This window comes from Lemur catta, chromosome 15 (genome assembly GCF_020740605.2).
Source record: "Lemur catta isolate mLemCat1 chromosome 15, mLemCat1.pri, whole genome shotgun sequence".
NCBI classification, from domain to species: domain Eukaryota; kingdom Metazoa; phylum Chordata; class Mammalia; order Primates; family Lemuridae; genus Lemur; species Lemur catta.
This window is the reverse complement of record NC_059142.1, coordinates 29,358,634-29,382,338: the sequence shown is the minus strand read 5'-3', so window position 1 is coordinate 29,382,338 and position 23,705 is coordinate 29,358,634. Positions and strand designations below refer to the sequence as shown.

Genomic DNA, 23,705 nt, shown 5'->3' with positions numbered 1-23,705 from the left:
ATACTTGCCTGTCTCTTGGACCAAACTTTCAGATGGGCAGTGGCAGAGGGTGGCAGTGACAGGCTCCCTGGAGAAGAGGTCACTGATTTTTTTGGTTTGTTTTTGTTTCTTTGTCCCCAAAGAAACTGTGAAACATGGAAGGTGACTCAAGGGCAGCATCTTGTCTGATTCATTTGTGTCCCACCATGCTTTGTCCCTGTAGCTGCCGGCAGTTAGTTGTTGGATAGAAGTTACCTCCTTATGCCTTTAGGTGATTTCTGGGTTGGTTGTACTGTCTGCCACTAGGAAATCAGGGTCTCACCTCTTCGCTTTGCCCATGTGAGGCGGTGGCGTGAAGGAGCTTTTGTACTCCAGCATCTTTTCTGATTTCTTTTGAAAGCATGTGTCATCTTTATTGGCTTTTAAGTAAGCTTGTTGCCAGATCAGCACTTCATACCTTTTGGGCACTCCTGTATAGCATCATCTGATGTGGCTGTGGGCAGGATCTCCATGTACCCAGGAATGCGTTCCTGGTGCCTGCATTATCACCATCCTTAGAAACCTGTCGGAATTCACTTGTAAAGCAAGATGGTTGTCCAGGGCCAGAGATGAGTGGCAGGGTGGGTGTGACATAGTCTTCAGTTTTTAAAAACCACACCCCTACCTCCCAAATGAAGCAACTGGGAAGACCTGCGCAGGAGGTGCTGAGGTTTTCCCTTCCTCGCCTGAGGAGGAGTGAGACTTGGACCTGCCATGGGTTTGGTCAGCAGAGGAGGAGGCTGGCTGGGCACTTTACCCTTGTGTTAATCCCTTTGTTACCAAGTTTTCCAAACCAGGGGTTGGTTTCAGTGTTACTGAGTAATTGGACTGGAGGGGCTCTTAATTTGAGACCATGTCCAGACATGGGATTTTGGGCCTCGGGCTTTCTTACCTGGAGCTCCTGGTGCTGGAGAAAGCATCACTGAGCAGGTGCTCCCACCCGGACGTCACTGGGTCAAGCGTCCAGCCTGCCTTCTGCACAGCAGGCTGGGAAAGTGAGCCATGACAATCCTGACAGCTGGTCGGCCTAGAAGGGGGGAGCGTCCCTGGGGCGTGGCTGGTCTGGCCACACTGGCTGGCCTGGCTGCTCTGGCCCCATCACAGTGGAGGGTGTGGGGACAGTCCTGGGCAGGACCTCACAGCCCCACTGTGAGCTAATTTGGAATCTTTAGGGTGGCCACGTGAAGTCATAGCTTACTCAGGCCCCTAAGGACGAAGGTAACCACCCGGTGACACTGGAGCTGGGCTGACACTCTCACACCTGAGGCATGGCTCCAGCACTCTGAACCCCTGGCCCCAGCCATGCTGCTGAGGGTGAGTGGCCCAGGCTTGCCATCGCCCCCACCCTTGGTGGCAGGACCGAACACTGCCCAGCAAGGTAAGTGTTCGCCGTTGCAGCATTTTTCCAGCCCTCACATTTCTTGGGGTCTTCTGGGAACATCCTCTAGAACTGCACTGTCCAGTGGGTGGCCACTGCTGTGTGTGCCTGTTTAAATTTAAAATTAATATCAAATCAAATAAAAAACTGAGTTCCCCAGTCACACTCATCACATTTCAAGTGTTGAGTAACCTCCTGTGAGCAAGTGGCTGCCAGTATTGGACGGCAGTCACCCCTGGGGGGGTCCCCCAGGCCTTTGCCTCTTGTGATCTGCTCCACTTCAGGCATGTCGCAACTGCCGAGACTCTTTCTGGCTCCATGGCCTCGACGGCATGGCCCTTTGTCTGGCCCTCCCAGTGCGGCAGCTTCGGCTCCTAGGATCCGTTCCACCTTTGCTCCCTCCCACACACGCGGGCAGGAGAACCTTAATGTGTGTCACAGCCCCCTCCCTACCGCTGCAGCCTGAGGGAGGGCTGGCCTTCTCTGAGAGCCCTTGCCTGCTGCTTGGCTCAGCTGCTTGGGGTACCAGGTTGTGCGAGTAAGTGTGAGAGAGATTGATTCTTCCATCCAGGTTGGGAGCTCCTGGTGGTCAGGAGCTGCTCCTGGTGGTGACTTACACATATTTGCATGTATAAGCAAGGTGAGTAACTGTGACCTAATGGGGAATTAGGTAAACACATCTGATACAAGAGGCATTCTTGGGGTCTTGAAAAGAAGTCTGGGTTTGGGATCTTGCTCCACCAAACTTCCGTGGGAGGGAGTGTGCCTCCATGCTTGGCCCATAGCCTGCTGTCGTCCTCTTTTTTTTTTATTTTAAAAGTTTTTTAGTCTTTTTAGAGACTGGGTCTTACTCTGTTGTCCAGGCTGGAATGCAGTGGCATGATCATGGCTCATGGCAGCCTCAAATTCCTCAAGCGTTCCTCCTGCCTCAGCCTCCTGAGTAGCTGGAACTACAGATGTGAGCCACCCGCCCCCAACCCTTGTGCTGTGACTTTCTGAATGCAGTGGCTGAAGTGTTGGCTCTAGGTTCTGATTCCCTGCCGGGGAAGAGTCCTGCAGGAGGGACTTGGTGAGCCGGGGCACTCTGGAGACGGAGGGTCTTGGGCTGGCTCTTTCCTGTTGGTGGACACGTGGGGCAGTCTTGGGCAGCGTGCACACTGGGGGATGGGAGAGATGCTCACATTCCCAGCTCAGAGGCTGTGTGTAAGTGTCCATTTGGAACAGAGTGGATGTGGCTTCACTGACCAGGCGAGACGGGACTTGCTGGGCTTTTGGCTCCTAAGCTGTTGTTTTTATGGTGGACTTTCCCATCAGTTACGTGCGGCTCTTTTTCACAGTAACTGTAGCCAAATTGGCTTAGTCACTGGGACTAACATTTTTTGTGCCATTCCCAGGGATTTGTTTTCTAACAAGAAACATAGCAGAAGGCTCTAGACTGCAGTTACCCATCCCTCAGCTGGGTTAGGAGTGAGGTCATAATTTCTCCGAGGGCTGTTCTGAGAAGCTGCAGGTACGTTTCCGGAGAAAGAAAGGATCCTTTTAGAACCTGGAGTGAGCAGATGAGTGTGAGGCCTGTGGCTGTAGCACGTGCCTGCCTTCAGCTCTGTGACCGCTTGGCCGCCAGCCACCGTGCATCTATTCCTGGGCAAATGGACCTGCTAAAAATAAGCAGGCAGCTATTTCATTCCGGTAGATTCAAAATAGCCGCGTGTCCCCCGCATCAGCCCTAGGGCAGGGCTCTGCAGCATCCTTCTGGGAGGCCTTTTCCTGAGTGCAGGCAGCCTGCCCTGAGAGTCCTGGGCCTCGAGCAGGAGGCCCTGGGGGAGGAGGCAGCTTTCAGAGAGCTTGGGCATGTGAAGGCCTATGGCCCTGCGGTGTTCAGTGCTACTTCAGTCTTGAGAGGTAGGTTCAGCTTTAAAAAAGAAACAGAAACACCAGGGCAAAGAGCAACTGCAGAGTCTGTACCCAGAGAAGGAAGGAAGGTAGCAGAAAGCCTCGCGAGGCTGAAGCGGGATGGGGTGTGTGTGCACACATGCATGCTCGCGCCCCCATCTGGGCATTCGAGAAAGGTTGGTGTACCCCTACACCACTTCTCGTAGGCCTATCAGACCATGTAAGTCAGGGAAAATGGCATCTTACCAACTCCCAAGAAGTCTGTTTGCCTGAGATTGGCTCTGGGTAAGAAAGTGAGGGGCCAGCCGATTCTTGACTGTGAGAAGAGGGGGCTGGTGGAAGGCATTAGTCAACTCGTGGAGCCCCTGGGAGGTCCCTCCTGGTGGCCACCCATAGTGAGACCCAGCTGGGCCCAGGGAGTTGGAGCCAAGGTCTTTGGGCAGCGTGGCTGCTGGCCCCAGGGGCTCTCAGCTCCCTTCTTGGTGGAGGATGGCTCATATCTCTAATCACAGTCCCCTGATAGCAAGGGAAGAATAAACTGTGCCTTCTGACTCTCTAGGGGTGTCTCATTCCTCTGTTCCCCAGTGCCGGTGGAGCGCCTCGGGTCGGGCAGTTCCTGTCCTGGAAGCAGTCATGGAGAGAAGAGCTTTGTCCTGAGCCGCTCACTGCGGAGTAGCAGTGACACTCGGTTCCTGGTTCCTCAACCTTGAGTCTCTGGCTCTAGTCCAGGGTGGGAGGTGGAGGCCCTGGGCATTTAGGTGGGGCATTCTGGATTCTGTGGTGTGGGTGACATGGCCTCAGGGCAGCAGTATCCAGCGCCTTCTCCCAGGAGGCCCTCCTGGCACAGCAACAGGGGGCATCTGGCTTGGAAATGTCGCAGAAATCGTGTTTGCTGGGCTGCAAGTCTCCACAGCCATAGCTGACTGTAGGGGATAGATTTGGAGGGTGTGGGGGCTTAGAGCCTCGGTCTCTGTGGCCCGTGCTGGGCTGGGAGGCTCGGGTGGGATGTGATAGTGGTGTCCCCGTGAGCTGCAGAGCCGCAGGCAGGCGAGACGCGTGTGGTGGCCCCTGGCTGCTGGTTCTGTGCATCCTGGCTGGGTGAAGACTGATATGGGGCAGGGAACGTGCGGGGACCCCAGTGGCAGGATGGCCAGGGACGGAGTTGCGGCACCAAAGCCAGACTGGAATGCGTGTTTGAACACTGGGGCTCTGCCTTATCGCAGTATCACCTGCCTCTGGGATCTTAGGAGGCTGGGTGAGGCGGGACCGTAACAGCTGCACAGGCAGAACCCCGGGAATCAGCTTTCAGTTCCAAAGGGGTGGGGCTTCTCCCAGCTGTTTCGAGAGGCAGTTTGTGTCTTGGGTAGCATCCCCCCCCTGCCCCGTACACACCCGTTTGAGCCTGTGGCCTTGGGCCCTTGGTGTGCAAAATGGGGTGGTGGTTAGGATTTTTTTTCTTCCTCTACCTCATTTCATTTAGTCTTTTTCCTGAAGTCAGAGAATGGCTAGAATACTGTGGGAATCACAACTGTAAACCCTTTTGAAATGGGATTGCCTAGTTAAATAAGGATCAGAATCTAAATTTACTGACCAGATGAAAACCTGGTTTAGACCTCAGGTCCACTTCCTGTTAGCACGTGCCCCTTGGGGTAGAACTCGATCTCCTGACACCAGGCCATGCACACACTGCCCTATCCCAAGAGCACCCTTTCCCCATAGTGTCTCTCCCTTCTCGAATTGTCTTTCCTCTTTCCTACGAAAGACGTTGAACATGAAGCAAATACTAAGGAAATCTCACATAATCTACCTCTTTTTTGGTTGGTTGTGGGTTTTTACAGAACAGTGATTCTCAAACTTAACTGTGTTGTAATTGCCTGAGTTAAGAAAAAACAGTTGTCCAGGTCTCCCACTGAGATTCTGATTTAATTGGTCTGGGTACTATCGTGGCCTTGGCTTTTTTAAAGCTTCCCAAATGATGCTGTTTTGGAGCCAAGTTGGAGAACCACTGTCAGAGAACTCTCCTCCCGAAAGGAAGAAGCAAGAGTATCTATTTCTAGATAAGAAATCCCAAGGAATCCACTAAAAAAACTATTAGAACTAATAAATGAGTTCAGCGTGGTTGCAGGATACAAGATAAATGGGCAAAAACTTCCCCCTCCCACACCTGAATGGCCTGTCTTATGTCCTTCCCAGCTTTTCCACGGGATTGTGTGGACGTAGACGTCACACACCTGTGGTGGTCTATACGTTTTGTTTTTTTTCCTGTATCGTGCTTTTTCCGTGTCAGCACATGAGATCAACTTTCAGTAGCACCAGTATTTCTGTGGATTTCACAGTATGTTAATCAGTGACTCCCCTGAAAGCTTAATCCCAATTTTTTTATTTTAATTTTTTAAATTATATTTTTAGAGATGGGATGTTCCTGTGTTGCTCTGGCTGGTCTTAAACCCCTGGGCTCAAAATGATCCTCCCTCCCCAGAGACGCAGTAGCTGGGACTACAGGTGCTTGCCACTGTGCCTAGCTTAGTGCAGTTTTTTTTATTGTGTTTTTTGTTTCTGTTGTGGTTTTTTAAAGACTCTAGCTATAGAATTTCTGGGTCACAGGATGTGGTTCTAATGCTTTAAGAGCTATTATGAACGCTCTCCAAAAAGGTAGTACAGAATTCCTCCTTTCTTGGCTCATACGATGCTTCTTGCCCATAGTTCTATTAATGAGTGGGTTCTAGATTTAACGTGGACTAGAACTTGGGTTCCCATCCCTTGGCTGTATGACTTTGGCTTATTTTGACCTTTAAAGATAGTAATAGATTCCAAACCAGGTGGCTGAAGATTAAGGGCTAAGCTATACAAGGAAAGCATCTAGCAAGGTGACATGTTTGAATGTGAAGCCATAAGCATCGTTGAAGCTCTCCTCCTGGAGGGACTGATACAGTCTTCTGAGGCCTGGCCACTGCTTAGCCCTACTTTATACTTCAAGTGTTATCATTGCTTCCTCTTCCAATATTAGCAAGAAGATTTATCTTTAAAGATAGAGGGGGCTTTTGGAGAGGACCCTCTCACCACCACTCCCCTAGCCCCATCTGTACCACTGGGGGCAGAACACACCTATTATAGCTTTCTTCACAAGCTAATATGCTAGCCCCTGGGGTCTTGTTAAAATGCAGCTCTGATTCAGTAGGTCTGAGGCTGAGACACTGCGTTTCTAGCAGGTTCCCAGGTGATACTCAGTAGTACTACCTGTCTGTGGACCGCACTTTGAGAAGCAGAGCTCTAGAGCAGTGGTTCCCAGTCTGAGCTGAAGATTAGCACCACCCAGGAACCTGTTAAAAGTACTGATGCTCTGGTTTTGCCAGGGAACATTGATATAAGTCAACTAAACCAATAAGAGTTGTTAAAACGTTTATTTTTGTTACCTCTGCAACAAAACACGAACCCAAATTAAGGTGTAATTCACCATGTCAGTTGGAGGATTTTTGGCTTTAAGTAGACTTTTAATTTTTGCAGACAGATTTAAAATTTGCTGGCATGGGAGGTGCTGAATACAGGTGTTCTAGAATAAGTCCATCATAACTTAATGAGAGCCAGCCCTGCTTAGCAAAGCACTTAATATATATATCTTAGCTAATCCTTATACCAACCATCCCTTAAGAGATGTGTTCCCATCTTACAGGTGAAGAAAATTGAGTGTTTTGGGGTTTTTTTTTGTTTTTTGGAGATAGTCTCACTCTGTTGCCCTGGCTAGAGTGCAGTGGCATCATCATAGCTCACTGCAACATCAAACTCCTGGGCTTAAGCATTCCTCCTGCCTCAGTCTCCCAAGTGGCTGGGACTACAGGCACACACCATGGTGACAGGCTAATTTTTCTATTTTTAGTAGAGACAGGGTGTTGCTCTTGCTCAGGCTGCTCTTGAACTCCTGACCTCAAGTGATCCTCCCGCCTCGGCCTCCCAGAGTGCTAGGATTGCAAGTGTGAGCCACCGCCTGTAAAGTTTCCTGTCTTCTTGATATGTCTACTGCCTTCTTCTAGATCCTTATCGTTTCTTCTTGTTTGGATCTGACTTAGATTTCTAGGTTCCCTTTGCCTTCTGGAAACACAGTGTGGTGTGTGCCTTGCAGACCTAGGCTTGTTCTGTCTAGAGGACAAAATCCAGACCACACGGTGAGGCCCTACGAAACTACAGATGCTCCTCAACTTAAAATGGAGTTACGTCCTGATAAACCCATCTTCAGTTAAATACATTTAATACACCTAACCTACCAAGCATCATAGCTTAGCCTAGCCTGCCTCAGATGTGCCCAGAAGGCTTATGTTAGCCTACAGCTGGGCAAAATCATCTGGCAACACGGTGCACTGTAGAGCACCAGCTGTTTACCCTCCGCATCTGATCTCGTGGCTGACTGGGAGCTCCGCTGCCGCCGCCCACCGTTGCAGGCGTGTCCTACTGCGTCTCGCTAGCCTGGGAAAGATCAAAATCCAAAATTCAAAGTATGGTTTCTATGGAATGTGTATGACTTTCGTACCGTTGTGAAGTTAAAAGATGGTAAGTTAGGGAGCATCTGTACTGAATTCCAAGTCTGACCTGGGTCTTCAGGCTACTGTTTGTTTTCTTGGTCCCTCACCCTGGGGCATCTCCCTGTGCATTTGAAATTTTGTTCCTCCTTTGCTCTCTCCATCTGTTGCTGAATGCCATACTACTGTTTCCCTGACTTTGGGGGAACACGAGAGGGACGTGTGTACATGTGGATTCCATGGGTGTTTGAAAATGCTCCAGCACCACTTGGATAGGTAAAGTGTTCCAGGAGTTTAGAGAACTAAACCACACGGAACATGATTGGCCCCTTGTTGGGGAATTTGGTGTCGTAAAGCGATGAAGAGGGGATTTGGGTTAAAGAACAGAATGCTCGTTGGATTTCAAGGGGGCATGTGTGAATTGGGGAGCTTGGAGGGGCAGGGGCCTCTTCCTGGCCACTCACCCGCAAGCAACCACCCAGAGGACCCGCTGGTGCAGGTCCGAGAGGCCTGCTCCTCAGGGGACGTGGGGTACAGGAGGGAGACAGCGCCGGCCTTCCCCCGTGGACCTCCTGCATGTGCACGTGCCCTTCCTGGCCCTCGTAACAGTCCTCCTCCCCATCCTGCCCTCTGCAGGTATCGTTGCTTCAAGCCTCCAGGATGGCGCTCCAGTTCCGTTCACTCTTCCCCTTGGCGCTGCCCGGAATGCTGGCGCTCCTCGGCTGGTGGTGGTTTTTCTCTCGTAAAAAAGACCACGTGAGCAGGCACAGCGAGCAGGTGGAGGCCAGCGCTGTGGAGCTGAGAGCCGACTCTGCCATTAAGGAGGCTCTCCCCGTGGAAGATATCTGTGCCACAGTCGTGTTCACACCCCCCAGTGTCACACAGCCACCAGAAAAGGACCCGTCCACCATGAGGAAACCTTCTGCAGAGCCGCCAGCCTTGCTGCGGATACAACCGGCCCGTCGGAGATCAGAGTCCTCAGGCAGCCTTCCCAACGTTACGGACCCAAGACCTCGACCAGGAACACGCAAAGACGACAGTGCAAAGCTGGAATTAGCCTTGATGGGTGATGATGCCAAATCTGTTCCTCCAGAGTGCCCCCTTTCGTCCCCAAAGGGAATACCGTTTCCTCATGAAGCAGCGGAGGTGTGTAAGCAAGAGTCCATGTTCAGCAGGATGCCAGGACGGGCGGCCCTGGCTGAGAAGCATGGCCCTGGAGAGAGGGCACGAGAGACCGGTGGGGCCGAAGGGACCGGCGATGCAATGTCGGGGGAGAATGTGCTCAAAGAAGGTCTGTTGTCCCAGGAGCATGACTCAGAATTGGAGAACAGCAAGGCCCCCCGCCAGGCCCCCCTGGGAGGAGGCAGGGAGAAGGGGAGGAGCGGCCTGCCCCAGGTGGTCGTGCCCGCACAGCAGAAGGAAGAGTATGTGGTAGGGAAGTTGCTAAGTAGCGTCATTGAGTCCGCTCACACAGAGCTGGCTAAGGATGATGAGACGCCAGCACCTCTCGTCAGAGGTGGCAAAGCCTGGGACAGAGACCTGGCGGGAGAACTGGCCAAAGAGGAGAGCTTGGATAGAAACGATAAGATTGAGCAGGCTGCCTTCCAGTTAATCTCCCAGGTGATCTTGGAAGCAACCGAGGAAGTGCTGGCTACCACGGTGGGCAGGATTGCAGGGCGGATATGTCAGGCTTCGGCTGGTCAGCTCCAAGGTCAGAAGGAGGAGAGCTGTGTCCTAGGCAGCCCCCAAACTGTTCTGGGCCAAGATGCTGGGGAGCCCACCCTGGCCACAGCAGAGGCAGCCACCAGCCCATCGGATGCGGCCCCACCCTCGCCAGGCCTGCCGGCAGAGGACCTGCCACTGCCAAAGACCTACGTGAGCTGCCTGAGCAGCCCTCTGTCCAGCCCCACCAAGGACAGTAAGCCAAAGAACTCCGCGCACCCCATCTCCCTGGCCCCCTGCCCCCCGCCGGCCGCCCCCCTTGGAGAGTCGCTGGATGGGGAAGATGCCACCTGCATGTCGGACAACAGCCAAGGCGTCCCTTCAGTAGCCTCCTCGGGACACTGCTCAGATTCCCTCAGCACTTCAGGGCTCGAAGACTCCGGCACAGAGACCAACTCAAGCCCCAGGGACAAGGCCATCACCCCACCGCTGCCAGAAAGTACTGTGCCCTTCAGCAATGGGGTGCTGAAGGGGGAGTTGTCAGACTTGGGGGCTGAGGATGGATGGACCCTGGACGCAGAAGCAGATCATTCGGGAGGTAGGAGGGTCTCAGGTGCTCACTTACAGGATGGGGGTCTCCCTCTATGTGCTAGGGACGGGCCGCTGGCCAGCCTCTCCCTTCTGCTACCTGTGCAGCAAAGCCGTGGTGCTCTTCAGCTCTGTCCCAGCTGGCCTGCAGAGCGCCAGGCACAGCGTAGCACTGGTGGGTGATGAGCAGTCAGGTTGCCCTGGAACCCCAGAGCCACAGGAGCCGTGACTTGGCTCATTAGCCAGCGAAGCTCCCAGCCCTTCCGAGGGAGGTAGCTCAAAGTTGAGTGCACTGATGAACCTTTGTGTGCCTCTTTTCCTCTTAAATGCTGACCTCTTAATGTTTTGTTTTGTTTTTAAATGGAAAGGTCTCCTAAGCTTTATTTCCCTTGAGTGCCAAGTATGGGTGTGAGGTTTTTTTTAATGGTTTATTTCCTTTTAATCATGTGCTTGTTCCCATGTCTTCACCTGCTTCCCTCCTCCAGAAGCTCTTACAGGGTAAGTGCCCAAAGAATGGCCACAGCTTTGAATACATGTGGGAGGCTCGAGCTTCCTGACGTTGCCATCACCTGTTCCTTCGCAGAGAGCCTCAGCCACTTTCTTTCTGTGCAGCTGCAGTTCCACCCCCGGGAAAGAGGGGCACTTTGGTAACGAGGTGTCCGCTGGGTTTTTCGAGTGCTGACCCCAGCGTAGACAGTTCAGACCGCTAACTGACAGGTCAGCAGCTCCGGACTCTGCTTCTGCAGCCACCCTGGGGTGTTTGGTTTCTCTCCTGGAGAGGGGCCGCGGCTCTCCCAGTGGCTCTCTGACTTGCTCATCCTGGAGCCACTCCCTACCTCCCGTTTCAGCTCCAGGGGGGTTGGGAATCTTTACCGGGAATCTTAATACTTTCAGCAGCATCTGGTTTGTACCACACACGATGGTTCGTCACCTCTAAGATGCTGTTAAGACGCTGCTGTTTTTATGTGCTGCCAGTCGTGATTGTAGAAGGCCAGGTACTGTGAGATGCCTCCCAGTGTCAGGGCATTAAAATGTTTCTCCCAAAATTGGATCTTTAAAATGAGTGAAATTTTTTTAAGAATAGAGGAGTTTCTCTTTGCCTACTGCCCCTTACTCAGCTCAATTGACAAGCCCCTCAGCCTTGTCATGCCAACTCCAGATCGATGGCAGATGCTACTCGTGTGTGTTGACAGCGTCTGAGCCTGGGGTCAGGACTGGGCTGTGGTGGGTAGGGAGGCTCAGGGATCGCAGGGGGAGCCTGGTGGTTGCAGTCCACTGTTACCGCTTGGTGGGTGCCGAGCACAGGGCCAGCGCCTGCGTGCGTTCCCATGTCGGCCCTGCTCTGTGTGTGGGGGAGTTGAAGCTGAGAGGGGTCCAGAGGACAGCCCGGCGGAGGGAGCCGGAAGCTGGCCTTGAGTGCTGCCTGCTAGAGTCCTGGTGTGGTTCTGAGCCACTCCTGGGTGCCCTTGGGGTGGCAGGTATTGGCTGGTCCTGTTCTGTTGGACAGAGGCGGGGGCTGCGCATGGGTAGAGCCCCCCACCCTCCCACTCCCTCATTCTGTTCTGCGTCTGGCAGGCTGGCCAAGCCACCTTCTCTCGGGGAGGTTTTCCCTGTGTGAAGCCTGTTCCGAGCCCCTGGTGTCCAGGGAGGAGGTCACTTGGAAGGTGGCTCTTCCTTAGCTTGGAGCAGAGTCTCTGTAAGCCCTCCTAATCTGCATCCAGACAGTGCATGGGTTGCTTGGTGGAGGATTGTGACCAGGGTTTGGAGAAACAATATGGAAAATAACCTATTGGGTAGGCTGTCAGGAGTGATCTGTTTCTGGCAATTGAGTCGTCCATATTTAAGCCAGAGCCACTTCTCTTGAGCTGGTCGGGACCCATTTTTCTGCAATATGGTCCCTTTGGCACGCTCTTGAGGGTGCAGCAGGCCAAGTTGCTTCCCACTGTATCCTCTTGGAATGGGCTGTAGCTCAGTCTTTTGACCAGGGGATATTTGAGCCCAAAAGAGTGTTCAGGGTTACACAATTTGGGCCCAAGCAGAAGAAAAGGAGACCCTTCTTCTTTTGTCCACATCTGGCAGAGAAACGCAGGTCCCTGGTCAGGGATAAGAATGGGGCCCTCGGACAGGCCAGTGAGGACTCTGTCTAGCTCTGCTTGGCAGGAGGCCACTGCCTGGGACCCCAGGCCTGGGCCTCAGGGACTGGAAGGCCCCTGGTCCGAGGGCCTGGGCTAGTGGGAAGGGTGCCGAGATGGTTGGGTCCGGTAGGTCCGGCTCCCAGGACCAAGGGGGCCTGCAGGCTTGTCTCCTCCCCCGCCACGCGGCCTCGCCTTCCCTGGGCGCAGTCTGTTTCTTCCCATTTCGCCACTTGTGCCTCTGCTCCGGCAGCTGTGGCTGGGTGCGGCTGCCAATTAAGCAAGTGGGACTCTAAGTGACAGGCTAAAATTAGGTGTATCGACACCCCCAGTCCTCCTTTCACTGGGGTTGTTCTGAGCCTTCTACACTGAGTTGATAGTCACCTGCCAAGCTTGAGGAGGGGGCGTGGGGCGGTGGCCTCCCGGAATGTGCACTTGGGAAGATCTGCGGGTGGTTCTGCTCTGAGCCAGGCTCGGTGTGTGCGCGCCCGCTGCTTCCTCCCCTGCAGGTTCCGATGGGAACAGCATGGATTCGGTGGATAGCTGCGGCAGCCTCAGGAAGACTGAGAGTTTCCAAAACGCCCAGGCAGGCTCCAGCCCCAAGAAGGTCGACCTCATCATCTGGGAGATCGAGGTGCCAAAGGTAAGGGCTGCGTCCCTGCAGGCTGAGTTCTGCAGCCAGCTCAGAGCTCCTTTGGCCCAGGGCCATCAGGTTGGGGGGAGGCGGAGGGACAGTCAACCAGCAGGAGCCCCTGCAGGAGCCAAAGGCTGAGGGAAAGGGAACACGTGCTGCTCCAAGGCTCTGAGAGCCTCCTGCAGCGTGGAGGAAGATGGCTGCAGGAGCATCTTATTCTCGTACTCAAACTCACAGGCCTGGGGGCTCTCCTTGTGTACTCTGGGGCTCAGATCTGTTTGGGAAAAACCAGGCTCCCTTCCCTGTGCTCTGCCCAAGCTCGCCTGCATAAAGTGTATTTTATAATTGAGCAAAACATAAATCCATATTTTAGAGAGCTTGAAAAGTATAGAAATGTATGAAGAAAATAAAAAGCAGCTTTAATCCTACCCCTGAGAGTGACTGTGAAAGACTTTTATTTCTTTCTCATCTTGCACCCTGTGGTTTTTAAACAAAACTGAGATTATGTCGCTTTAATTAATACTTTAAATATTTAACAATTTGATTTTCCTGCGTTACACTTTGACAATGTAATTTTAACTGCATTATTCATCGTGCGAATGTCAATTTACTTCATCAGTCCCCAATTCCAGAGTGCTTAAGTGGTTTCTAGCTTCTTGCTGTTATAACTTACAACTTATTAGCTTGATCTTTATGTTTATCTCTGGGGCTGGGAAGTAATTGGCAGGCTGCGTTCTCCCAGGGCCTCTGGCTCCGTGCTGGGGGGGAGGCTTGGCGTGGTCTGAACTGTGGGTCAGGGCTGCTGTTTTGACCCCAGGTTGTTGGCTCCCATGGCGGTTTCTTCCCCCGGGAACCCTGTCAGCAATCCTGCCCTCTTTTCCCTCAGTGGTGACAAAGGGCACAAGGAGGCCAGCTGTGGACGAGGAGGACCATGTCCCTGGTAGCTCTGCTGGGCTGGGCTCGTGTCGGAGCTTGTCTTACGTAAAGGCTAAGTTTGGCTGCTTCTCTCCACCTTGAACTCTGGCGCACTGGGCACTTATGCGAGCCTCGTGCTCTGAAGGCTCCAGCCTGCTGCCACTTGGCAGCGGGAGGCCAAGAAAGAGTTCTTAGCCTTTCGTTTTCAAATCTAGGCCCCTTATCTTTGGACCTGAGTAGACTTGAAGGAGAGGGGTACAAGGAATCGTAGTTGATCCTTATGCGGGTAAAATTTCTCATAGCGTGGGTTTTGGGGAAGGTGCTGCCTTTGCAGCTTTCTGGGTCTGGGGCACATTGTCGGGGATGAAATGGGAACCGCTGGGTCCTGGAGCCAGACTGTCTAGTTCAACTGCTTGGCAGCTGTGTGTGACCTTAGGTGAGTTCGTTAGCCTCTCTGGGCTTGTTTCCTCATCTGTAGAATGATGACACAGTAAAGTCGTCTGTTACACGGGTACTGTGAGTAAGTGTAAGTGCTTAGCATAGTCCTGGCAAATGAATGCTGACATGGTAACAGCTAATACGTTTGAGCTTGACCTTGTGTAGAACAAAAGTAGGTCTTTGGGAGTATAGGGAATTGGTTTTCTGTTAACCCTCGTGTCTCTTTTTCTCTCTCTGGAAGCACTTAGTCGGTCGGCTAATTGGCAAGCAGGGGCGGTATGTGAGTTTCCTGAAGCAAACATCTGGGGCCAAGATCTATATCTCAACCCTGCCTCACACCCAGAGCATCCAGATCTGCCACATAGAAGGTCAGTGGCAGCTGCTGCCTTGTGTTTCGCTTCCTTAGCTGAAATAGAAGTAAATTGAAGCACCTGAGTCCCCGCTGCTGTCCTTTTGGTATCTAAGTCTCTGAATAGAATAGTCCCCTGCTTCTCATCCCAGGGGAAGGGAGCACTGGGCGTCTTCCCTGCAGCCTCTTCCTCCAGTTCAGGTGCTTGAAGGGTGCTCGGCTGGGCAGGGCCAGGGGTCCAGGTTCACAGTGCCTACCACCCCACCCTGGCCGCCTCCCTCCCTCCTGCCTGTGACTTCCCTCTAGCCTTTTCCCACCTGCCTGCCTCCTGTTGTGATCAGAGCACGACCACAGTGGCAGCAGTGTCATCTGAGAGGGGTAGCAGTTTAGCACTGAGTGGTACCTTAAAGATACTCTTGAATTCTGGGACAAGCCCTCTGGAGTGGGCTGTGTGGCTGAGTTGTTTGTGCTGTGACTTTTCTCTTACCCACAGTGATTGTGTTTCCTGCCCCCACCTCCATTTAGGCTCTCAGCATCACGTAGACAAAGCACTGAACTTGATCGGGAAGAAGTTCAAGGAACTAAACCTTACCAATATCTATGCTCCCCCATTGCCTTCGCTGGCGCTGCCTTCTCTGCCAATGACATCCTGGGTGAGTGTGCCCCTTCCCCCCAAACCCACCCCGAGCAAGAAAACCCCAGACTGCGGCAAAGAAGGCAGAGAGCACGTTAATGCCTGTGCCTTCTCACCTCTGGCTTCCCCTGGTCAGTTCTGCTACTAGCCTGCCTTTTCTGGGGACAAGGGTAAGGGGGTGAAGTGCTGGTAAGAAACCAGAGACCTCTCAATCCCCACGTCGGGGGAACCACTTTCCCTGGCTCTGCCACCTGGGCACCTTTTGTGTTTGCTACGTGTTTGCTCAGGCTGGTGTGGGGTACCTTAAGCCAGGTGCTGTGTCCAGGGTCACCTCTCAACACCTGAGGCCTGGGTAGGACCCACCATCCTGGATTTGGATGGGGCTTGTGATGGGTCGTTTTCTTCCTTTCTTCTAGTTGAGTCAGAGCTGGTAGTGCCCTGGCGAAGGATTTCTTTCCCCTTCCCGCTCTAGGAGGTACCTAGATTATAAAGAGCGTGGTGGCTTTTTGAAGGTTGCCCTAGGATTGTGGCAGGAGGAGGAGCTGACGTCTGGAGGCCCCCAGGGTCTCTTGGGGCCTGTCACTCATCCTGCAGTGTGCCTCTGGGCCTGCTCCGGCCTCACTGCATTGGGAAGAGAATTGCAGAGTTCTGTGGGCCAAAGACTGTTGACTGCATTTCACACAGATGGGCTCAATGTGTGGCTCCAAGGAAATTGCCCTCCTGGGTGGTTTTTTTAGGATGGTAGGCCTTTTACTTCTGTGTCTTCCCTCTTCCAAAGACCCTTGTGCTGGGGGTAAAGGAAGAGGATGTCTCTTTTCCTGTGGGTATTTGAGAGTAGGCTGAACCCCACTTTATGCTTTACTCCTGAATCATAGAGTTTTATTTGCAGGGGTCGTGGCCTTAGACTCATTGTCTTTTTAAATAATTGAGTGGTTTGTACAGATGGTTTTCTTCCCTTGTACTCTGCTTGGCTCGTTGGGACTGGAGAGGTGATCCCAGACACCTCTGAACCAGCAGTGTTGGGATGGGGGGTTGGGGCCAGGACTCTTCCACTTGTACCCGCCCAGTGGGAAGGCAGGAGTGATGCCCTGCTGTGCCCAGAGCCCCTGGGTGTTGCCTGTAGCTTGGCATTGGGAAAACCAGCATCTAAGGACAAGTCGATGGGCCTCTTCTAGGGCCTTTAATATGGGTTCTGGCCACTGAGCAAACCTATGTTCCAGATGCTAAAGTGGAGTGAGTTGGGGGTGTCTGGAGTATGGAAGATGAGCAGGACTTGGGGGGAGGAGGGGCAGGAGGAGGAAGAGCAAAGGAGACGCAGACTCTGGTAGACCTGCCCGTGAGCCAACTGGAGCCCGCTGCTGGTGTGGGGAAGGCAGAGTAGAAGCTGTCAGGCCACCAACTCCTGGCGTCGGCTGCAGGTCCAGGGGAGCTGGCGTTCCTCCTCGAGGGCCTGCTACTGCTTATTCCTGGGCACCTGGGTCTCCGTGGCTGCCTCATTCCTGTGTTTGCCCTCTCTGGGTCTTACAGGGAGGCAGCGCTGGTGGGTGGACCCTGCCCAGGCCAGCACCACACCTGCAGTCGGCCCTTGGGTGCCCAGTGTCTGCTGGGAGCCTCCCTGCCCAGCCCTGAGGTGAGGCTGCCCCTAATGGCTGCTCCTGGTATTGCAGGGCAGCAGCCACAGTGGTGTCCAGCACTTTCCACTGGGAAGTCGCTGTGAACCTCTAGATCTGGCTGCCGTGGTGTTCTGGGTTGCTGTGCCCCTTTCAAGGATGTGCCAGTTCAGACACTTGCTCTGGGGCCCCCGGGACTTGCCCAAACATGAGAAGGATTGTTGCAGTGGCCACTGCCCCTTCCCCTGTACAGCTCATGCTGCCCGATGGCATCACTGTGGAGGTCATCGTGGTCAACCAGGTCAACGCCGGGCACCTGTTTGTGCAGCAGCACACACACCCTACCTTCCACGCGCTGCGCAGCCTTGACCAGCAGATGTACCTCTGCTACTCTCAGCCTGGAATCCCCACCTTGCCCACCCCAGTGGAAAGTAAGTGCTGGCCTGGCGGGGGGCTGGGGAGCCCTGGGCCCTGGCCAGGCTGGGGGGAAGCCCAGGGGGTTGCCTGTTCTGCGCTTGATCCTGACCAGGAAGAGGCTGTTGTGGGTCCTTCGTGGGAACAGCAACCCTGAGTTCTTGCCGTTGTCCTGGGGTCGTGCTGGGCTGGGCTTCCCGGCCAGCCAGAGCTGGTGTTTCCACTGGCTGAGGGAAGGATGGGACTGGAGTGGAGTTTGGATGCAGGGATTCAGATCCCAGCTCTGCCGCATCTGCTCAGTGGGGCGATGCCCACTTGTTCCAGGAGCTAGGGTTGGATACCGTACGTGTTCTGTGTAAAGACTTGGTACGAAAGCTCCCTAAGCCCAACAGGCCTGTGCAGGAGTTGGGTCATCTCCATTTGACAGATGAGAAAACTGAGCCTCTGAAATCAAGTGACACCTGGGTAGGGGCAGGGGCTGGGGCTTGAGCTGGTCCTTTGTCACTATTAGCTTGGTTGCCTTAGCAGCAGGGATTAAATGTCAGAACATTTTTCCACCCACCCCACTCCAGACTCCTAACCTGGGGTCCCCCAGTGAGCTTCAAGGTACCAGAAAAACCTCTGAAGTTATCTGTAGCATTTTGTGTGTGTGTGTGTGTGTGTGTGTGTGTGTGTGTGTTTTCTCTGCCCCTGGTCTCCCCAGAGTGGGGTTGTGACCCCTGGGAGCACAGCCCTGGTGGCCGTCTGGGTGCTTTCAAGCTCCTTCCTGTGGCAAAGGCTAGACGTGGGGTGTAGGCCTAGGAGTCCCCTTCTGGTCGAGCCCTCGATCTGAGTTGTGGGCTGGAGCAGACCCTAGACACCAGGCCCCTGGGACCTGCTGCACTTAGCGGGTCTTGATTCTTTCAGGGACTTTGCCTTGGGAATGTGAGGCAGGCCCTGGCCCCGTTCCCTGAGTGTTGTGTTTTACTTGGTTTGTCTGGTTAATCTGTGTGCATCCCAGACTTTGGTAAGTTTCACAGCAATGGATCGAGGTTGGATGCTTTTCGGTCTGGATAGATTTGGGGGCAGCACACCTGCTAGGCTGAATTTCTCACATCTGGGTTCCTCCCTCTGCTTGTCCTGGGCTCTGGGAGGCTTTGTCGGGGACCCCTGCTGTCCTGTCTCCTGTGCTGTGGCAGGTGCGGGCCTCCGAGGAGTAACGCAGGGGTGGGTGCAGCGGTGACCATGGTGGCTGTGGCTGCCCTGCCCCGGGCCAGGTGTTTCCACACACGCCTCTTGCTGCCCTGCAGTAACAGTCATCTGTGCTGCCCCCGGCGCGGACGGGGCCTGGTGGCGAGCCCAAGTGGTCGCCTCCTACGAGGAGAGCAACGAAGTCGAGATTCGGTACGTGGACTATGGTGGATACAAGAGGGTGAAAGTAGATGTGCTTCGGCAAATCAGGTGAGTGGAGACTCCTCAGACAGGCACAGGCCTGCTGGTCGTGGGACGTGTGATCCCTGCGTAGCTGGCCTCGTTGCTTCAAGCCTCGGGTGGGGGTTAACCCTTCTGTCCTGCTGACCGCTGTGTCTTACCAGAAACACACTCGATTACTTGCCTCAGGCACACTGAGCTAGAAGGCCCGTCTTGTGGAGGAATCTCCCAGTGTCATGTCAGAAGTAAATCAGGCTCCTTTTTGGGAGTTTGACACGAGAGGTCCCTCCGCGGTCCAGCTTGTGGCGGGGCTGGCCGCCTGCATGCGGGTGTGCCGTGACCTGTGGCCTCCTGCATGTATCCCCCCTGCTCTGCTGCATCCTAGCTTGTGGGTGTCACTGCATGGAAGGCAACTGTCAGCTTGGTGTGGAGTCAGCCTTCACATCCGTGTTAAACTCATTCCTTTCCTGCCTTTCCAGGTCTGACTTTGTCACCCTGCCGTTCCAGGGAACAGAAGTCCTTCTGGACAGCGTGATGCCCCTGTCAGGTAACAGCTGGGGCCTGTGGCTTGGCAGAGGGAGGCGGGCAGTTGCTGAGAGTCTCGGTGCCCTTGTTCTCACTGGGAGGGCGTATGCAAACACAGGTGGCTGCCACTGCCAGAGTTTCCTACTGAGGAGCTCTGGGCTGAGGCCCAGGAATGGGCATTTCTAAGACATTCCCAGGGGAGGCCAGTGCTGCTCCCCGTTGAGGTCCGCTGCCCTAGACTTTACTCAGGCCCCTGACATTGACAGGCTTCCAACAAAGGCACCTTCCAGAACATAGTCCAGACCCAGTGTCTTCTCCGCTGTGGTCAAGGGCAGGCACTGAGGGTGGTGGTGCCGTTCGGGTGGGCCACAGCTCCATGGGGGCAGGCTGGGGACTGTGCTGACACTCACCCCGTCTTAGGCTGTGAAAGCATTGCCAGAGGGACACGGCCTGGTGGTGTGATCTTGGGCAAATTGCTCAGCCTCAGTTTTCCCTCCAGAACATGGGGGTGGCACCTGAATTCCCAGGTGGCTGTGAGAATTACATAAACCCAGGAACTGGTGTGTAGAAGGTGGTGAAATAGCAGCGATTTGTGGCTAGAGATTTTTATGTTCACAGATGATAGTCTGTGGCATGCGGTCCCCTCCCTCTGCAGGTCTCCTCCTGACCCTGGTCTTGCTTGCCTGACGCAGCCTCGTGCATTGGAAACATTGTGGTCTCGCGGGGGCCGTGTTGGGGGGCGCACTGGGACGGGGTCTTCACTGTGTCTTCCTTTTCCTCTTGCCCAACCTTCCTCTCCATTTCTGTCCACCTAAGCAGTCTGTCTACACTCAGCTGAAGCGCTCCCTCCTTCATGAGGTTTTCTCCAGACCTTTGTGAGCACCTGTCTCCCCATCCTTGCCACCGTTTGCCGTGGGTGTGTTTTTCTACATAACTTTTGTGATCCGACAAAGCAGAATGCTGCCTCGGTGCCTCACCCGCTAGAGGGTGGCTGTCCGGGTTGGGCTGTGCGACCAGCTGCCTGGATTGGAGCTCTACCTTCACCACTCTGGGAGCCGGTTGACCTTGATCAGCCTTTGTGTCAGTGTTCTCCCCTGTCAGGCGGGGGTGGCGCTTGGTGTTACTGATTGGGTGGAAGAGCACATACAGTCAGCACCCGCATAGGTGGTGCTGGTGACGGTGATGTTTCCGTGGAAGGCAGAGCTTCTGTCCCTTTGTTCTCTGTCCTGTGGGCAGCCTACAGCAGGGACCTGAGCTTATCCACTAGGAGTCATGCGGAGGGCTTGGCTCTGTCCCTGACTTGGGGGGTTCTCCCCAGTGCGGTTCTGCAGTCCCATGTGGCACCTGCAGCGGTCTTCTTCTTCTTCTTCTTCTTTTTTTTTTTTTTTGGAGACAGAGTCTCGCTTTGTTGCCCAGGCTAGAGTGAGTGCCGTGGCGTCAGCCTAGCTCACAGCAACCTCACACTCCTGGGCTCAAGCGATCCTACTGCCTCAGGCTCCCGAGTAGCTAGGACTACAGGCATGCACCACCATGCCCGGCTAATTTTTTCTGTATATATTTTAGTTGGCCAGATAATTTCTTTCTATTTTTAGTAGAGACGGGGGTCTCGCTCTTGCTCAGGCTGGTCTCGAACTCCTGACCTCGAGCGATCCACCCGCCTCAGCTTCCCAGAGTGCTAGGATTACAGGCGTGAGCCACCGCGCCCGGCCCTAGCGTTCTTGAAATACAGTGTGTGACGAGGGTGCCTGGCTGTGGCGAGAGTCTGAATGCTGCTTTTCCTCCTACAGATGACGACCGCTTTTCACCTGAGGCAGATGCCGCCATGAGCGAGATGACGGGGAACACAGCACTGCTTGCTCAGGTGTGTGGTGGCAGCTGTCTGAGAAGCCTCCTGCTGCCCTTGTTTAAGTATCTGGGCTTGTTGGGAACTGGTCTTTGCATTAATAAATTGCTGCCTCGCTGTGGCTTGGGCCCTGGGTTGACCAGCAGTCTTCAAGAGAGGTGTGTACAGTAGCTTTAAATCATGCTTTTGTTTTCTCGTCCTCAGGTGACAAGTTACAGTCCAACTGGTCTTCCTCTGATTCAGTTGTGGAGTGTGGTCGGAGACGAAGTAAGTTCTGCCCTCGTTTCCCCTCTGAGCTGCTGGCGGCAGTGATGGGTGGATTCGGAGCTGGTTTTGGGCTTATTTTCTTGAGCTAATCGGAGGATATAACTGTAGACCATGCCCTCCCTCCAGGGGACAATGTTGGGTGCCCCGATGGGGGTGTTGATGTCAGTGTCATCTAGTGGGTAGAGGCCAGGGATGCCGTGAACATCCTGCAGTGCCCGGGACAGCCCCACAGTGCAGAATTACCCAGCCCACAGTGTCCATGGCGCCAAAGTAGAGGAACCCTGCTTAAGACTTTCTGGGACCTTCTATCCTTTGGATTTTTCTATCCTCCAGATCTTAGGTACTAAAGCGTAGATGTCTTTGACATGTTAAAGCCTATTATCATGCCATTCTTCCTTAGTAAATGCCCCCCAGTCGTCCCTGCCATTACTGTCTCACACTATTGCCTGCGATGGCAGCCGGGCCCCTGGAGGGAGAGAGATGGCCCCCAGGTGCCACGGCACAGCTCACAGGGGGACTTTGTTTTCCAGGTGGTGTTGATCAACCGGTCACTGGTGGAACGTGGCCTTGCTCAGTGGGTGGACAGCTACTACGCAAGCCTTTGACCCCTGGTCCCACAGCCGCGTCTTGAGTCTTTTTTTGCACTGTTGAAATCGGGCTTGGCACTCGAGGCAAAGATTTAATATCAGAATAACAAACATTGTCCTCTCCAGAAAGTCCTTTCTTTCCCCCTCATACCGTAGTCCTGTCGAGAAGCTGTTTCAAAAGGGCGGAGCCGTGGGTTCTTCTCAAAGCCATAGGATAGTGTTGGACAAGCCAGTTGGCTTAACCTGATTCTAAGCCGTTTTAAAAAAAATTGACAAAAACCAGTCTCCACCAGGTTGTCCTATCCCCCCTCTGTCCATGCCCTCTTCCCCCCAGCTCCTCCCCCAGCAGATCCAGGCCAACGGGGGAGACAGGCCGGGGGCTGCCCAGTGCTGGCTTGAGAGGGTTTCTTTTCACAATCTTTCTTCAGGGAGCAAGACACGAATTAATTGGTTATCAGTTACTTGTACAGCTTACATAAATGAATTGTTGACATTTAACCAGTTTTTATAAACTCCATCTAGGTCTCTAGGAACACAGACTTTTTTAAATGCAGATGTAAATATGAAGTGATTGTCAACACCTCTGACCTCAGTCCATGGGGAGGGGAATGTTATCCTGCCAAGCCTGGTAGTAATTTATAACCATTTTCTATTTGTGCAAACTCTGTAAATATGTTTAAAAAAATGTAATATTTTGTACAAGATAACACTGGAGAACAAAGGGAACTCGAGATTTTTCCACACCACATGTCATCTGTAAGTAGAAGTTAATTCTGCAGAGTACAGCTGCCGCGCCCAGCCCCTCTCGCCCAGGGGCTCCTATGGCTTCCTGCGTACTGGACAGGGTGACTGTATGGTCTAGACTGTGATCTTGGGGGGGGGGGATTGCTGTACAAATTTGTTAAAAAAAAAAAAAACCAAAAAACTAACTCATTGAATTACCTTGCAGTGGTGTGTTTGATTCTTTTTTGGACTGGCTTCAGTATTGTGCAATCTGAAAATAAGTAACTTAAGTAACTTAAACTTACATAAATCTTGAATTGTATAAACTCGTAGCTTTGAGTCCATTTTTTTTCCCAAAAAGATTGTGGGGTGGGGGGTGGGCCACAGGCCCCGCATGCCACACGTAAATGAGACCCACAGTTCTTTGAAGACAGTTCAGCCAGAAATTTCTCTCTGGGCTTTTCCTCTCTTCTTACCCCACCAGGTGGCAGCCAAGCTTCCTCTGACTTCCCCCACCCGGTATCTAAATAGCCCCACTTATAGTTTCAACCAGCGGTCCCAACCTGTTGGACATCAAGGACCAGTTTCATGAAAGACAATTTTTCCACGGATGAGGGACAAAGGGGTAGGATGGTTTTGGGGTGATTCAAGTGCATTACATTTTTTATTTCTATTATTAAATTGTAATATATAATAATTACACAACTCACCATAATGCAGAATCAGTGGGAGCCCTGAGCTTGTTTTCCTGCAACTGGACAGTCCCATCTGGGGGTGATGGGAGACAGTGACTGATCTGACAGGAGGTGGAGCTCAGGTGATGATGCAAGCAATGGGAAGCAGCTACAAATACAAAGCTTTGCTTGCTGGTCCATCACGCATCTGCTGTGCGTCCGGGTTCCTAACAGGCCAGGGACCAGTCCACAGCCCACAAGTTGGGGGACTGCAGTTTTAAAGCACTGGTTTCCAGATCCAGTCATACATTCTTTGGTTGTGCATTCTAAGTTATTTAATCTACTGTAGAGATAAAAATGATATAAAAATGCATGTAAGTGGAGAAGAGACACTAAGTCTCGACTTAATAGCGCCTCCTCTGCCGGGCACAGTGGCTCACACCTGTAATCTTGGCACTCTCGGAGGCCGAGGTGGGAGGATCACTTGAACTCAGGAGTTT

The 23,705-nt window shown here is 53.3% G+C and overlaps 1 protein-coding gene across 2 annotated transcripts in view; it reads left to right on the top strand.

The window, feature by feature from the left end:
* AKAP1 (A-kinase anchoring protein 1) overlaps positions 1-22,857 on the top strand; it is a 32,382-nt gene extending 9,525 nt beyond the window's left edge. For both annotated transcript variants that reach the window (XM_045525694.1, XM_045525693.1), the window contains exons 2-11: positions 8,437-10,060; positions 12,692-12,825; positions 14,411-14,537; positions 15,044-15,171; positions 17,016-17,193; positions 18,466-18,616; positions 19,066-19,133; positions 20,899-20,972; positions 21,159-21,221; positions 21,752-22,857. In XM_045525694.1, coding sequence (XP_045381650.1) covers positions 8,461-10,060; positions 12,692-12,825; positions 14,411-14,537; positions 15,044-15,171; positions 17,016-17,193; positions 18,466-18,616; positions 19,066-19,133; positions 20,899-20,972; positions 21,159-21,221; positions 21,752-21,826 — 2,598 coding nt within the window. In that variant the 5' untranslated portion in view covers positions 8,437-8,460 and the 3' untranslated portion in view covers positions 21,827-22,857. The remainder of the gene's footprint in view (positions 1-8,436; positions 10,061-12,691; positions 12,826-14,410; positions 14,538-15,043; positions 15,172-17,015; positions 17,194-18,465; positions 18,617-19,065; positions 19,134-20,898; positions 20,973-21,158; positions 21,222-21,751) is intronic.
* The last annotated feature ends 848 nt before the right edge of the window (positions 22,858-23,705 follow it).